This window comes from Heloderma suspectum, chromosome 3 (assembly GCF_057233095.1).
Source record: "Heloderma suspectum isolate Gila_16-S chromosome 3, 16-S_ref, whole genome shotgun sequence".
Lineage (NCBI taxonomy): Eukaryota > Metazoa > Chordata > Lepidosauria > Squamata > Helodermatidae > Heloderma > Heloderma suspectum.
Window position 1 is genome coordinate 138,669,274 of NC_139460.1, and position 17,519 is coordinate 138,686,792.

At 39.5% G+C, this 17,519-nt stretch overlaps 1 protein-coding gene across 4 annotated transcripts in view; it reads right to left on the reverse strand.

Annotated features, from left to right (window-relative positions):
* Window positions 1–17,519, reverse strand: part of PCCA (propionyl-CoA carboxylase subunit alpha) — a 343,861-nt gene that overhangs the window by 177,759 nt on the left and 148,583 nt on the right. For all 4 annotated transcript variants that reach the window (XM_084844685.1, XM_084844684.1, XM_084844686.1 and 1 more), the window contains 4 exons: window positions 14,540–14,618; window positions 6,851–6,953; window positions 5,415–5,509; window positions 1,579–1,729 (listed from right to left, as the gene is read on the reverse strand). In XM_084844685.1, coding sequence (XP_084700811.1) covers window positions 1,579–1,729; window positions 5,415–5,509; window positions 6,851–6,953; window positions 14,540–14,618 — 428 coding nt within the window. The remainder of the gene's footprint in view (window positions 1–1,578; window positions 1,730–5,414; window positions 5,510–6,850; window positions 6,954–14,539; window positions 14,619–17,519) is intronic.

The following is a 17,519-nucleotide window of genomic DNA, read 5'->3' on the forward strand; positions in this document are numbered from 1 at the left end:
TATTTATCGGAATATACTACACTGCGTTTCTATTTATGAAAATTTCGTGACTCTTTGCAGGCAACGAAGAAAAAGCCGCATGACTGCTGGCTCCGCAGGACCTCATGGTGCCATTCCGCAGAGGATTCCATGGCACGGACTGAAGGGAATTCGATCCCGTTTCAGTCCGTGGTGGAATTCTCTCACATCTGTAGTCTACACACACTCTTGTATGCATTATTATTATTTTTAATTAAACAAAAAGAATTTAAAAGAGTTTCAAAAATACTGAGGGAATGGAGGGATTGCAGATAGGAGACAAGCTGCTACCATGGGGACTATCCAATGGGCGTCCACAACAGTTACACCAAAGGGTATACAGATCTATTGCATTAGTGCTGGTTATGCTTCTTGCCAAAACACAACAGCCATGCAAAGATAACCCTGGTAATCAGGAGCACTGCAGGCTTGTGTGGGCCCCAGACAAGGCCTCCCCATTATCCTGGTTGCCCCATTTTTGCTTTTAACCTTTTATTGGGCAGCCAGGCTACTCTTCTCACTCCCTCTCCATCATGGTTGCCCTGCTTTTTTCTTCTTCTTTACCTTTAGTGGGGTGATCTGGCTTGGCTCCCATCCCCTCTGCTCCCCTCCCCTGGCTGGCAGCTAAGTAAAGCAGCTGAGGAAGCAAACTGGATGGCAAACACGGGAAAGCAACTCTGAGGCTGCAGCTGTGCACCATTTTCATTTAAATCATTTATCCAGAGTGAAAGTGGTGACTAGCTTAGCCAATCAGATGCCATATTTGGGGGCAAGGGTCCAATGAAGCTGCTAGAGCTACAGGGGGTGGGTGGAGGGTTTAGTGGAATCTGATTGGCTGAGCTACTGGTAATGACACCTTATGCTTTCATATACAGTACAGAACATGACAGTGCCACAGGCACAACAGACCTAATGTTCAGAATACAAAAAGTAGTTCAACCAGAGCCACCATCTAGCACTAGTAAGGAACCATATGCCAGTTCATATAAAAAGGCCAAACAATAATTTTGTCAAAATATATTTTAAATTTAAGGCATTTTAATCCCTGACCAACAAAACAGTATGTTTTCAGAAGAAATGTTTAATTCTGTGTTGCCATATTATTTTTAAGTGCTACGTGCTGTGCAATTAGCGCTTTCTTGCTTTTCTGCAATGACATTACTCTGATTTGTATTATACGTGCTCAAATGTTAAGACTTCAATAATTTTAATTAAAGCATCCCCTGTTTTCTAGTGTGCCCAGGAGAACAAAGCAGATTCCTTGTTTTTCTGTATCATTTATGGTAAGTGGCGAACACTACTGCACATTCACCAGATCATTTTAATTAAATACATCTTTTTTCAAGGTCTAACACTTTAACTAAAAATTGTTGCTTTCCAGCAACAATTTTCACAAACACAGAGGAGAAGTGCTGCATTAAGGACAAATGTTATCTTAGTGTTACTTTTTATGGCTTAGAAGGAGCAAGCTGAAAAGTATGCATGCTATTTTAATATTAAAATATTCCCGTCTCCTCATATTCTAAAAACAACATGGTCCCCCCGCCCTTCCTCCGGTACCTGAAGTCTAGTGTTCATTTCCAAGAAGTAGAAATTCTTTTTTGAGTCCACAAGGAATTCCACTGTTCCAGCAGATGAGTATTTTACAGCTTTGGCAAGAGCTACAGCTTGTTCTCCCATAGCTCTGCGTGTCTCGTGATCCAAGAAAGTGCTACACATGTAGGAAAAAAATAGTTGGTGCTTGTTTTTAAGCTCCAAAAATGCTTGACCATTTTATACTTTTAGTTACCCAAATATAAGAGGGGGAAATAATATAAAGTAACTGCAGCCCATATTAGACAACTAAAGCACAGCCTTTAGTAGCACTAGTCAATCGACCACATACATAGGAAGTTGTTATACTCACTAACACTTAATTAACAGAACTAATGTTAAAATTAAAAGTTCAAGCTCGCAGATCCATTGATCTCAGAAGTGCAAGTAGATAAAAATGTTTAAACACCTGCTGATCATGTGTATCCCTTATTATGACAACATTAAAAGAATACTCATAAGATCTATCATTCACATTCCTCATGTCATTTAATGCACGGATGACCTATGACAGGAACTGAAGTGGAGGGAGAGTGAAGTCCTACTAGTTCTTCTGGACCTCTCAATTTCTTTCAATACCATCTACCATGGTACATTCTGGACCGCCTGGTAGGGCGGGGCCTGGGGGGCATTGTATTGCCATGGTTTTAGTCCTTCCTATCAGTTCATGTCCAGAAGGTGGTGTTGGAGATTACTGTTCAGCACTGCAGCTGTTTACTTATTTACAAGATTTATATACCACTCTACATCTAATAAAATATCAGAGTGGTGAACAATAAAAAGGGAAATAATAATAAAACCATCATCAAAATACAAAATTAAAAGCTTTAAAATCAGACTGTGCCAACAGAACCGTGGCTGGTTAGTCAGGAAAGGTTTGTTTAAATAAAAATTATTTAGCAGGCACCAAAAGCAAAACAATGTTGGTGCCTGCCTAACATCAACAGGCAGGGAGTTCCAGAGAGAGGGAGCCAATACAATAAAGGCTTTACTCCAAGGGGACTCCAAATGGACTGCAGGTCCATGTAGAACCACCCAGATTGTTCCACAGAGTTCTCTTCTGTCCCCTGTGTTATTTAACATCTACAGGGAACCTCTGGGAGAGGTAATCTGGAGCTTTGGAGTGAGATGCCATCAATATGCTAATGACAGTCAGCTCTATTGTCTTTATTACCTGACTCAAAGGAAGCAGTCAACACCTATGCTGCCCAAGGTTGGTGATGGGCTGGATGAGGGTGAACAAGGTGAGATTAAATCCATAAAAACAGGTGCAGTTGGTCAGCAGAAAATCTGGCTCAGGGATCATGGTCCCCCTGAAAGATCAGGTTTGTAGCTTGGGAGTGCTCCTGGATCCTATGCTGCCCTTGGATTTTCAGGTGGCAGCAGTGGCAAGGAGTGCATTTCCACAACTACATCTAGTGCGCCAGCTGCAACCGTTCCCGAGTCTTGGTTACATCATGGTTAGACTATCGCAATGTGTTCTACTTGGGGCTGCACTTGAAGAAAGTCTGGAAGCTTCAGTCACACAAAATGCAGTAGCTAAGCTACTAACTAGTGCATAGTATTGTGATCACATCACTCCAGTACTGAAAGATCTGCGCTGGTTGCCAATTGCTTTTCAAGAAGCAAAAAATGTAGCCACACAAGTTGTGTTCCATACCCTCAGTAACATTAGTACAATATTTTAAAGATGAAAATATACCTATTTATTTCTTTATTTATTACATTTCTATACAGCCCAATAGCCAAAGCTCTCTGGGTGGTTCACAACGTTTAAAACCACAAAATACAACATAAAATTAAAATTAAAAGTTTAAAATGAACCTACATATTCAAAATCATAGCTGCTCAATTAAAAGAAGCATTAACATTACAACAAATCAGGTTTATGATTTGATATATGTAATTATGCAACTTCATCCATTTTTGGTGGTTTCATGTATCCACTTACACTGTGTATGCTTTTTTTCTCATAGAGAATGGATTAAGGCTTTAAGGTTATTTTCAGTAAAAATCTTGAAATAAAACCATAACGCTTCTGAACTGAACTGCCTTCCCGTTTCAACTTTAGCCTATAACACTGAATCTGACATCCAATGACAGTAACAGATTGCATTTTAAATTATTCTCTCTACTTTACTCTAAAGCTGAAAGTTTTGATTTTCTGTTCTTCTTACTTTGACTCATCTGTTCCATGCAGCATGGTTCCCCTGGGCACAGCTGTTTCTTCTGCCCTAGAGTGCAGTTGTGGAATTCTCTTGGAATTCACTCGTAAGACTGCTCCCCAACCAGAGAGTTTCCTCACTACATGACACTAGATATATCATCTTCCAGAGGCTTACCAACTCAGAAAAAACATATTTTGGTAATGCTTCTTCACAATACTTCAAACCATCCAAGTTTTTATTAACCTTTGCAAGCCTTTGCAACTTTTACCTATCAAAGCATGGAGAAAGTTGCTCCTGCCCTCACAGTGAGAAGTGATTCAGATACAAAAGCATATTCAGAGTTTTAAAAAACTGAAATCTGACAATCTGTCTCTATTCTATCAATCCCACTTCAAAGCAAGGTCCAAGTATTTTATTATGCTTCTTATATTAGTGTGGTAAATCAAGGAAATGTAATAATCTGAACAGCAAGGGAGTCCGAGAATAAGCTGTGCAACAGAAGGCATTTCCTGTGTTCAGAATTATTATAAAGTCTGTGTTGATTAAGCTCCTATAAAAGGAGATAGCCTAGGCAGTGTACAGGAATAAAGATAAATAAAGCAAGTGTGCCTGCTCACCATCTAGGAAAATAAGACACACGGAGGGAGCAGTCCTATCAGGATAAGTGGCCACCTCCAAACTCAGAGGCGACAGCCTATCTAATGCATAGCAGGAGTTGCATAGAGGGATCCTCTCCTCCATGTTCCAGCCTCTGTGCGTTCGCGGCTAGACAGCCGTTTTTGGCTGCCGTGCACAGGGTGGGGAGGCTGGACGACACATAGGAAGCATCATACCAGAACTTCCGCACTCCCCGCCCCTCCCTGCCTCTGGGAACGCCCCCTTTTGTCCAGCTCCACACTGCTCTTATGAGCACGGAGCTGATCCATGCTGCCTACGAGGCGGCGGGGGAGGAGGCAGGGAGGCGGTTCTCCAGAAACTGAGACTTCAGAATTCTGAGGTCAGTTCCTGGAAACTGACCAATCCTATGGCCATCCAGCCGCTGTCTGGCGGCCATAGGATTGTGCCCTAAGAAAGGTAGGGGGACCAGTGGAGCAAGATGGGATAAAGAAGATGAATACATATCAGGAGCATCTACAGTTTTCACAATATCTTCTGAAACACTACTGCTACATGTTCAATTTTTGCCCCAAAACCATGAAATAAAAACTTTTGGGGGAAAACATGTAAGACTCACCAATAACCTCTCTCTCTCTCACACACACACACACACACACACACACACTGAACTTCTTCTTACATGAGGAATGGGTCTCTGGCTCACACACCTCTTTCTCCATCACTACACACAAGCTTGGATCTATGGAAGCCCTTATGCACGTGTACAGAGGACAGCCAATTTTGCCATCCATCAGCAGTTCCTTGTACAACAAGGGATGCTGTTCCAGAGAGCGCCTCTCTAGATCCAAGCAGTAGAATATAATGCTTGGACTAGGAAATATAGTGTTTATTTAAACAAGGGATCTCTCTGGATGTCCAGTCTATAGCCTTTGAAATATGACCACTTAGAAGTTCTAGACCACATACAATTAAAAGTTAAGAATTATTTATGCTCATAAAGAATACACACACACTCACCTTGGTGCTTCTTCAATAACTTTCTGATTTCTCCTCTGAATAGAACATTCTCTTTCATTCAGCCATAATGCGTTGTCATGTTTGTCAGCCAATACCTAGTAGAAGGGCACTGTTAATAAATGAATGCATTGTTTTTCTCTTCCCATCTCAATACCACCAGCAACAATGGAAATATTCCATTACGTTAATAAAATTATACAGAAAGTGTTTCAAATGAAGTAGCAGTTATAAATACATATTATTCAGAGCTTCTCATAGCCTGTTCGAAGAAGATATCTAAGCCTATACAAGACTTGGGCTCCTCAGAAACAAGATAAGAAATGAATTGGGCTGCACTACATTAATCTCAATAAAGTATCTCCCTCATCCGTTTCAGCCAAGTGGCCAAAGTAAATGTGGTATAGTTCATTCATTATTTAGGAACAGAGGGAAGGGAAGATGCTCAAGACTTGTACTGGCTTTAAGAGTTCTATCCAGACTATAAAGACTGAAAAGGGCCTCATGATTTTGTTGAATCTGGGACACAGTGCTGAGAACACTAAACAAAAACATAACCTTTTCCAGCCATTTCTCTCCAGTAACTTTTTCATGGGGAAAAACTCATTTGCAAATTTAAAAAATCCACACTGAGAATGAAGTTCAAATAAGGAATACATAATAAAATCCTGTTATTTTGGCATCCTAATCTGAGGTACATTTATTCTTGAACAACTTCGACTGAATGTAATAGAAGTTACGTAAAAATAAGTGTGCTTACATCACAGCTTTGTTCCACTCAGAGTGTCCCATGACTACTAACAGGAAGCAATTATGCAACATTCACCTTTCCATACATTCTACTTCACTTTCTCCACTGAAGATTTTAAAGGGTGTTTATGATGGGCTTGAATCCAGATATCCCACTGCACTAGCAGAAGGCATTTCCACTTATGTGGGTATTTTATCAGAACATGGTAACTTTATTATCTGAAGAAAGTCTGGGTTAGAATTGTACTACTTTGTCAGCACTGAATGGGTTAAACTTCTTTTTATTATCTAAGCTTTTTCTATGCATACAGAAGGGTTTGTATTATACGAACTTATTGAACTGCTGTCAGAATATATTCCAAGGAATCAAAACAAAATGCATATAACAGAAATTATAAGGATTCTGTATTTTAGACTGGAAAAAGTAGAACTTTAAGGAGTTTGGCATATACTATAGATTTCTTGTCAGAGAAGATTAACTGACCATTGTCCACAACTGTGATGAAGTTCCACACATCAAGGGTTGTAGAGAGACAACCCAATACTCAGAGGTTAAAGTCCTTCAGCTAAACCTTTGTTTCTTAGTATACAAAAACATGTCTACTGAACTAGTAAGAGGGAAAAGCACAAGAGAAGTCAAAATTCAAATCATGCGTTACAGCTCTAAAAGAGGGAGAAGGGATACAAACCTGAATTTCTATGTGACGAGGGTTATCTATAAACTTTTCTATTAACAATCGATCATCACCAAAACTTGAAGCAGCTTCTTGAGATGAAAACCTAAAACCTTCCCTTTAAGACAAAACAAGTAGAATGCTTAGAAATACAGAAACCAATATGTTCATGTTTTGTTAATTGCTTAGGGAGCTCTGCTGGTACTGCAGGTTTTCCAAACCTCCATTTCTGAAAATGGAGAAACCAATATGTTCATGTTTTGTTAATCAATGGCTTAGGGATTCTTCCGAGCCTCCATTTTTGTGCTGCATGACAAGCTCCACTCCTCCCCAAACGTCAGGAGAATGGCAGCAGCAGCCTCTGACACAGAATAAGGAGCTGCAATAGGCACATTTACAGCAAGTAAATGAGAATACTAATTATGTCTATATTTTATATCTCTTGCTGCATGCTATCCAAGTACAGAATCAGACATCCTGACTAACCAAAGATTGCTTTGTTTTATAAAAGTGTCCAACAGATTGGTGGGGGTGGGGGAACGCTTCATGCCAGCTCATGCAGTCAACACAGCCTCACCTCCACACAAAGCCCAGTCAATAAAAATCAGGAGGAGTTCCACAATGGGAGTGCCACTACAGAGATGGCCCTGCTCACTGTTGTTAGTCAGGCTTCTTGGAAAGATGTAGCTCTAAGTTGGGGCTCCACAGAAGATCTCTGTATTAGAGATGTACGAGTATTTCATTTTTGCTCACAAAACATGTGAGCATGCCCTGTTTGCAACTTCGAACTGGATCATGAGCACATGCCTGTTGAAAATGTTCATAAACTGCCAAACATGTGCTCACATTCTATTTGCACAAATTTCCTAAATTTATGCAAACTTTTCCCATAGACTAAATCAGCCCCACTTTAGCCTAAGGAGGAAATTTAGGAAATTTGTGCAAATTTAGGAAATTTGAATAAATCAAACAGGGGAAAGCTGTGCAAATTTCACCTTTGCAGCTCAATTTGCGCAATTTACCCATTTATGCAGAGTGAACAGTGATTGCAAATGCGAACAGGAATCAGGCATCAGACAAGCGGCAAAGCAAGATATGGTGAAACCTGGTGATCTTGAACATCACTCTTTTGTCCATCCCTACTCTGTATACATGGGAGGTCATACAGGAAGAGGCATTCTCTAAAATAAGCTTTAAAGCAGCTTTGGCCCAACTGCACCCATTCCTGGAGATGCCTGATCTGGCCATGGCAACACATGTTTTAATTACAACCCATTTGGATTACTGTAACTCTCTCTATATGGGGCTGTCTTTGACAACTGTTCAGAAATTTCAGCTGATCCAAAATAGAACAGCTAAACTATTGACTCGGGCTGGTTACACAGAGTGTATGAGTCCTTTACTGATCTGTTTCCAGGCACAATTCAAATTGCTGGTTATAAAGGACTATAAAGTCCTATATGACTTGGGACCAGTTTATCTGAAAGACTGCATTCCCCCATATGAGTTTGCCCACGTTTTAAGATCTTTGAGGGAGGCTCTTCTCTCAGTCCCACCACCATCGGAGGCACATTTGATGGGGACGCAAGAGAGGGCAATCTTGGTGGCTACTCCTAAGCGCTGAAACTCCCTGTTGAGGGAGGCTAGATTGGATCCTTCTGTACTGTCCTTCTGCCACCAGGCAATCATGTTTTTATTCAGACATGCCTTTGGCATATAAGTTGGTCTACAGCTGAAGGATTTTTTCAATGTTGAGTGCTGTGTGTCTTTTATTGTTGTGTTTTTAATTGATTTGTTTTTATGTTATAGTTTACTTAAGTTTTTGTTTTAATCTCTGTTTTACTATTGTTAGCCACCTTGAGTGCCATTTTTAATGGAAAGGTGGAATACACATTTAATAAAGAAATATTTCCCTCACTGATACTTTTTACCAATTCTAATAATAAAATTGAGATAAAGAAAAAATACTGAGATATATACAACCATTTACAAAGACAAAACAAATAGCACACAGCAAATATAACACCCAAGGCAATTACCCAAGCATCCATTGTTTACTTGCAAAACATTTGGGATCTTTAGATTCAGTACTGTTTTAACTGTAAGAATAAAAGTGGTTTAATTCTTTGGCTTCCTTCTGTAAGCATTTTGTTAGATGATATGTACAACTGATTTTAGTTTATTGATACATGTGCTAATTAAAATTATCAACTGCAATCCTTCATTTTTTGTTTTGTTAAAATCAATATGCCTAATTATATAATCTACACATCTTTGAAGCCTAGAAGTATTAAAACTTATTTTCAGATCTGTTTTAGAAGTGTCTGTTTGCTTCTATAAACTTCCTATGCTCTGTAAAGAGGAGGAAGAGAACAGTGCCCCATAGTATGATCTTCTCATCTTTTTTAATTCCTCAGTCTTAACCTAGCCCAACTCTGTGCCTGCTTTTGGGAAAGGGTAGAGGGGAAACACAGATAGTGAGAACAGCCAGATGCTTTGCTGAACATAGGATGCTGCTGTAAGCTAAGGAAAAAGAAGCCTCTGCAACTATGGCAGCTACTTGTGAAGCATGACCCAAAAGTGAACTATAATGGATGCAAAGCATAGAAGAGAGAAGGGAAGACAGAAAGAAGGATAAAAGGAAAGGCTGAAAGAAGCAGAGCGAAATGAAGTAGAGTGAGCCCCATTTCTGTGCCTTTATTGTATGTTTGAAACAAAATAAATTATCCTCTGCCTTGAACTCTGATGGTAAACTGCATGTCAAATGGTCTGATCTTTTGGCATCGTAATTCCGATACCAACCTACGGGGCATGTTTTAAACAATGATGCATAACACAGGGGGCTACACCTAAATGGTTACATCTTGGAAAGCAAAAGGCAGTATATACTATAGCAGCATTTTATATATGCTAGTGTTTTAAAGAGTACATATCCACCAACTTGTGCCAATCTGCTCATGATGTCTACCCAATTTTTTAACTTTCCAAACCATCTTGTATGTTATCCAAGTGGAAAATACCATCAACTTTGACTTTCCTACAGAAGTTTATTACAGGGACAGTATTATGGCATTTTTGCCCTCAAAAGATTTAGATGAATGGTTCCATTCACTGGAGAAATCCAAAGTCTAGTTCTTGGGGTTAGATGGTTCCCCAAGATTCAGCAGATGGAGTGTGGGTTCCAAGATGGGGGCCACTACTTCAGAAGGACTGGGTCTGACTCCTCCTTGAAGCTGCTGCTGTTGGCGAATGCAGTCTCTGAGGATTCATAGAGCAAGGCCATGTGCACCATCCCTCCCCCTCCACAATGGTAACGTTCTGGAGACTTTAAAGCTATGTATTTGCAACATCTGTTATTTCCCCCTCCCCTACGTCCTCCAAGGGACTTAGAGCAGCATCTTTCTGAGATAGATGATAAATCAGCCAAGGCCATCAAGTGAGTTTCACAGCTGAGCACTAATGTGAAACTGGATTTCCCACATCCAAATCCAGATCTGTAAGCACTGGGGTTATCCCATGGATAGACTCAAGTCTTTAAAATGCCAACCACCATGAAATTAACAAAAATTTGTACTTAAAAATCAAACTGATGCAATTCCACTAGGAACTTTATGGTCGCCATCACAAAACAGCATCAGGAGATGAGCAGTTACATAGCATAATCCTATGCATATCTACTCAGAAGTAATTTCCACTGAATTCAATATAGCTTGCTCAGAAGTATAAGACTGCAGCCTTAAACAATTACAATACAGCTCCAGTGTCCTAGTTACCTGTAGATAACAACTAACCTAGTTACCTCTAGGATAATGCCAACCTACCACAAACATTTTTGATAAATAAAGACTCTCAGGTTAAATTCATGGAACAACCTTTTTCAAACAGAAAAACTTCTTGGTAGCACTAATTTAAAGCTATGTTCTACTAAACTATTATGTTTTCAGGGAGAAGAATTAAATTCTTGATGCTAAACTGAGAGGAAGTTGTAGTTTGTTTGAAATGAGAAGTGGGTGAACCAAGGTTTCCTCAGATCTTTCAAGTCCCACGAATGTATTGAAAATATTTTTATTCCACCTCTCAGGGAGACCAATGTAGCTTACAATATAATAAAAAATCCTAACGAATCGAAACAAATGAAGCACAGCATAGATATCCTTAATTTTTCACAATATGCATATCTCTACATACACATACCCTTAAGCTCTTGCATATCAAACTATAAATTTTAAAATGAGGAATTTCCACTAAATTAAACAAGAAGTGTAAATATAGGGGCCAATTTATAAATGTTTCCCTTTTTTGTTCTCAGTAGATCAAACTTCTCTCTTTTTCTAAGTTGTATGGCCTGTGGAGTAAGGAAATAGTGCAAATGCAATGCCAATATAACACCAGTGAGAAAACCATCTGGCACAAAACAGAAATAAACAGTGACTAGAATTCCTGGGCCTTTCTACAAACAAGGCAAACATCACTAGCTGTTGATACTGCATATGCCCAATCCTTTAGGTCAACAAAAATTAGCATGTGTAATTAACAGTTGTTGACCATAATTTACAGTAGTCTTCATTTTGAGTCTACCTGATAAGCGCCATTCTTTTTTCAGCCATTTTAAGGCTACTTCATAACTCTGCTTTTGTAAAAGGATTGGGTTACATTCATATCAAAATTATTTAGATGGCCCTAAAAACTAATGGCATGATCCAGTCTCCCACCACAAAGTCCCAACTCCTTCCTCCACATAATGAGGTTTCATGCTGCTGACTCCGCTCTCCCTGTCACAGGCCATACCCTGCACAAAGAATTGCAATCACAAGAGGACTGTAGATGCCTAATGCCATGAATAACCCAATGATTGAGTGGATTTTCCTCTAAATATTGTGTTGCTTATTTATTCAAGATGAACTATCCAGGGTTTTTAAACAAATTCATACTATATGGTAGTCTTATCATAGACCTCTTACTATAACTTGTGTTGGTGGTGGACATATATTCCTTGAGCACATAGAACTAGCCATGCAATTCTTTGCATCTAGGTTACATAAGATATGACCCTAACTCAGATAACTGCATCAGTGAGATCTATTTGCACAGTGATGTTTTTCTTTCCTTTTGCCACCGGTCAGACCCACCCAAGTCTTAGGCTCTTTTTTTAATTTCTTCCAAGCTGAAATAAGTTTGCGATGTATTACACTGGAGCTACTAAGGGCGTGTTCAGAAAATCCCAAACATTAAAGAAAGGGGGGGGGAGGCAAAGCCCAGTGGGCAGTATGTGCCACCCATCGCTAGGGATGGGGAAGAAATTTCTTTGTGATCTAAAGTATGAAGTGATCTAATTTGCACATCCTGAACTAATACATAAACTGGAATACAATTATCCTTCCATTTTTGCACTTTTCCGAATTTTGTGATGCACTTCTCTGAGCAAGAAATGCATACAAAAATAGGGGGAATAGTGTACAAAAGCCATATATTTGGGAAAATCTTGCAAAAAACCTGCATTTATTTACACACACACACAAACATTTTTGTGCAGACTTTTATAAATTCAATAGATAACAGTAATGTTTGCTCCCCACCTGTCTTCTCTTCAAGTATTCCATTTACTGAACCACAGACTTTAAACTGAATCCAAATTAGAAGTTATGCAGAGTGGACAGCTGAAGAGAAAGCTTAACAACAACAAAAACACACCTCCAAAAATAAATATAGGATTGATGCACAGATCTGGCCTTTATGCTCTTGAGGATCATGGCCAACATTGGGAAATTAAAGTTTAAATTAATTTCCCTTCCTCTGACAAAGTTCATCAGTAGTTCTTATTCCATGAAGGCATCCTTAAATGTTAGTGCTATGGCTGTAGTCCAGGCAGCCTTTCTAGTCATATGCATGGGCTTGCACACACATGTACTGAGCTTTTTTCGTATTGTTTTTGCATATAGCAGTCTTTTATGCTATGTCAGAGGCTTCTGGAACTACTCTTGAATTTTGTGGGTAGCTAATCAACCAGTCTAGAAAGGACAGAACTCAGAAGCAACTCTGATTATCTGCATTACACCATGCAGTGTTCTGGACTGGTGCTTATACATAGTTAACTTACAGCATTCACAACCACAAGATGTGGTGATGACCACTAGTTTAGATGACTTTTTCAAAGAAAAAAGTTAAATACTAAGGGTGTGCATGTGCTTTGGACAAAGTTCAAATTCCAAGCCAAAGAGGCCTGGTTCAGAGATATTTGGACCACCCCTGAATCTAAGAGACTAGTTCGAAGCAAAGTGGACTGATCCCAAAGTTTTGGACATGCTTCAGTGGGTAGTTTTTTTATACAATTTGATACACTTTTGAAATGGCCCAGAACTCTGGAAGCTCTACATAAAAGAAAATGCCAGGCAGGGAAGAGGGAGGAGAGAGTGCATGGCCTTTGATTTTTTTTTAAATTGTATTTTATCATGCTGTGAACCACTCAGAGAGCTTTGGCTATTGGGCTGTATAGAAATGTAATAAATGAAATGACAGCTCCAGCTTACAATCAGGGAATGATAACCAAGGCTCTTCAATCACAGTGCTTTTGGGACTAATCCCTAATCCCTGCACATATGCTTCTAAAATGCTGCAGGGAACCTACCTAGGGGAACCTCTATGTTGTATGTCATGTTCTTGCAAATTGCCCACAAAACAACAAAGAGAAGGTAGTTCATAACTTAAAAAACAAAACACACATTTACCACCAACCCCCTACATTTATCTCAAATTTTCCAGGCTTCATTCCTTCAGAAGGGGTTACTATGTCTGCAAGTATCATTCAATTCTGCCCCTACGACCCCAAGTTACAGCCATTTGTTGATTTCCCCATTATAATTAATAGAGAGAGATCCAAAGTTTCCTAAGGCAGGATTTTGCAACTTAGACCTACTGCTTTGTTTTTCACTGTTAAGAATTAGATATGATAGCTAAATGAAACCTCCACATTCAGAGGCACTACGAATACCAGATGTTGGGGACAAAGAACAACAGGGGAGAGGGTGTTGCCTTCATGCCCTACTTATAAGATTCCTGGAGACATGTGGCTGGCCACTGTTGGCCACAAAATGACAGACTGGATGGACCTTTGTGTAATCTAGAAAGTTTTCTCTTATGCCCACAACACCACTGAAACTGGCTGAACAGAATGCGGTTATCTCTATTTCACAGTCACAGGAAGAAAATATTTTAAAATCGTCCACTTGAGTTAAGAGTTTATTAATAAGTTAGCATTAAATACTACATTACCTTGATATGAAGTATATTTATATTTTCACTTAAAATATATTTAGCAACAACAAAAAAACTTCAATGGGATATAAATGTCTTAACAGAGCTTGGTCAAGAAAATATCTTAATACTAGAAAATTGGAGAACCAGTTTTTATTTTCTACTGGAAAATCTAAATACAGTGTGTGTATGTGTTAAACAAATTATTGGCTAATATAATTGTAGGACATTAATAACATTATAGGACATTATTTGAATCCAACTTACAGTCAGAATGCATACATACAAAACCCCAATATTAAGAAACTGTTAAGCTATATTACGGGATAAGAGCAGAAACTGTTCAGTTTCAATCTGCTATTTGATATCTGTTTGACTGTCAGTTCACAGTGGTTTAGTAGGACTTTGGAAATCGCCGTATTCATCAAAACTAGTTTTTGGACAGCAACTCACCTGGTCTCTTCATCATCCCACGCGATTCTCATGCCTTTCCCACCACCACCTGCTGAAGCCTTGATCATGACAGGGTAGCCTAGCAGCAGGGAACAATTAGACAGAAGTTCAAACTTTTATCAGTAACTCATACAGATATGACAACTGACCACATGTCCAATAGCACACTAGACAACGACAGGCTTATTAAAAAGCTGTTTGTTGGAAAGGAAGATTTAAGGCTGCATTACCTGTATTATTATTAGTATTATTAGTATTATTGATGACAGCCATCTTCTGCATTTCAGTATATCAAATGTAATTAAGAAAAGTTGATATACATAGGAAATCGAAGGCGTAACACTAACATTGTGCATTATCTAAACATTTATATGCTGCCTTTCCAACATGAGATACTCAAGGCAGCTAATGTTTTTTAAACTCACCATTTAAAAAAAAGTCAACAACTGAACATGACAGGAAATTAATAACCAGTTTCAACTAATCCAATCCAAATGTCACACCTTCACTGCTTGTTAAAAAAGGTAGTCAGGAAGGGTGTTCTACAGCTCAAGCACTACAACCAAAAAGCCTCATCTCAATTTCTCAGCCACCAAATTTTTGACAGCAGGAACAGAGATAAAAGGGGCTTCAATTGTTGAACAGAGAAGATAGGAAAAGACCTCAGAGCCTGCATCAGCTGGAGTGTCCCCTACCCTTCACCTACAGAGCTGACACCTAGTACACTGTAGGAACCTTCCCTGACAACTTGTTATGTTTTGATACTGTTTTAACATGGTTTAATTACGTTTATATTTATGTGTAAGCCGCTGGAAGAGGAGGAGGAGGAGGAGGAGGCGGCGGCGGCGGGTGGTTCATATTAGAAACATAGGTCTATAAGGTGTTGTATTTCCAGACCATTTCGAGCCTTAAAAATTAAGCCCAGCCTAGGAGTTTGAACTGGACCCTGAAACACACTGGAAGTCAGTGGACATAATATTAGGCGCGTAACACACATTTCAACTCCAAGGGGAGAATCCCATGCTTTGGTTCCATGAACAAAAAGTGCTTCAATTCATAAGACAGGGTCATTCCATGAATGCAACTCTCATTCAACTCATGGAACAAAAATGCTGGATGCCACTAAAAGTTACTATTGTATTATGGCTATTACTACACAATTACCATTACTTCAGTATTACTAAGAACTAATAAGAACTATAAGAACTAAATAGTTCATCAGTAAATTATGTTTAACTAAGGGAGTAGTCAGTAGTAATAAAAAAATTGTAATGAACACCGGGAAAATTATAATCAGTGTGCCATCTCATCCCATGCAGTGGTACTGAGTTTTGATTCAAATTCTAGGGTTCACTCAAGACCAATTCTTACTTTATGTGTTGTACTCTGATACACATATCCAAGTACAAGATATGTATGTGCCCCACCACGTGAACTTTAGAATCAGAATGTATTGAATTAGTCCAAAGACCATAGGACTGCCCTACCAAGTGTGAAGAACGCTATCTCACAAAGGTTTCAATACCACACCATATTGCAGAAGCCTGATTTGATGATGGGCTAATGCGTCATTCAGATACTATCAGATATCACATGAAACTGTGAACTCTAACCTCTCTAGCCACTCTCCCCCATGCATCCACCCAGACAGCAGAGGCTGTGGTGGAAGAGACTCCCTCCTCTCCCCGGCTCTCCCTGCACATTCACAGTTCAAGTCGCAGCCAAGTGTGCGCCGAAGCCCAACAGCCGCTGCAGAGCCAGCCCGAGCCCATCAAGGTCTCCCATGCTACACAAATACATCTGAGCTGCAGACACTCCCTGGTCGTGCAGCCCCCAACCTGTCTATTTGGAAGACCCTGTATGGTTACCACCAGCACTCCACATGGGTCCATCAGCAGTCCTGTGACCGGAGAAAGGTCCTGAGGGACAGAGTCATTCTGGCCCCACAGCACCACCACTACCACAGATAGCCAGAGCAAAGAGCTAGTGTGAATCCCAGATTTTTAACAGACAGTGTTGTGGGACAGATAAAATTAGACTGCGGGCTAGAGCCAGGCTGTAGGCTAGGATTGCCCACCCAAGCTGTAATGAAAGCATAGGTTGCTAGAGGTCATATCCACATTGCATCAGGAAAAAGATTAAATTGAGAGGTTCCCCTTTGAAATGATTTGGTTCCCGCTGCAAGTTGAGATTGTATATTTCTATGCATAAGGAGGGATGTTTCTTTTGAAAAATAATTAATGCTATGGAAGAGAATTGTTAAATTAGAAAGGACCTGGATTAATGCACCTTTCCCCAACCTAAGTGCCCTCCAGATATTTTGGACGTTAGCTCCCAGTATTCCTGACCATTGGCTGTGCTGGCTGGGGCTGATGGAAGTTGATGGCCAAAACATCTAGAGGGCACCAGGCTGGGGAAGACTGGATTAGTGTTTTGAATGGTTATGATGATATGCACTATGATTATTTCTTATATGGTATGTGAGTTGCTGTATTGATACCACGGTTTAAACACTGTTAGGTAAGATATTGTGATATGCTCTAGCAGTTTTATTTTATTGCTGTTGTTTTTCATTTCAAACTAAATAATAAATTTAAAAGCCTGAAGATACATCTTTTGTGGAATTAGTCATATTTTAAAAACGTGGAAGGAGCGGCCAGCTTTTTACATGGTGTGCATATATTGTATATGGTACAGTTACTCTGTTTTCTCATTTTCATCTTGTTCCATATGTAATGAATTCACATTTCACAAAACCAGTTCTGATCTACTGAGCTAATTTCTGGGATTCGAAGAAGGAGGAAGAGAAGAAGGCCCCAGTGTTGGGAGTGTTGTGTTAATCACTGAACCAACCTCTCACACATGCAAGTGCTCAATTTATGGAGGGAAACTTAGGGTTTACCTAATGAAATCCACAATGCCTATCTCTGATTCCTCCCAATTTTTGCCAAGTTATGGCCATCCTCATAACATAAAAAAT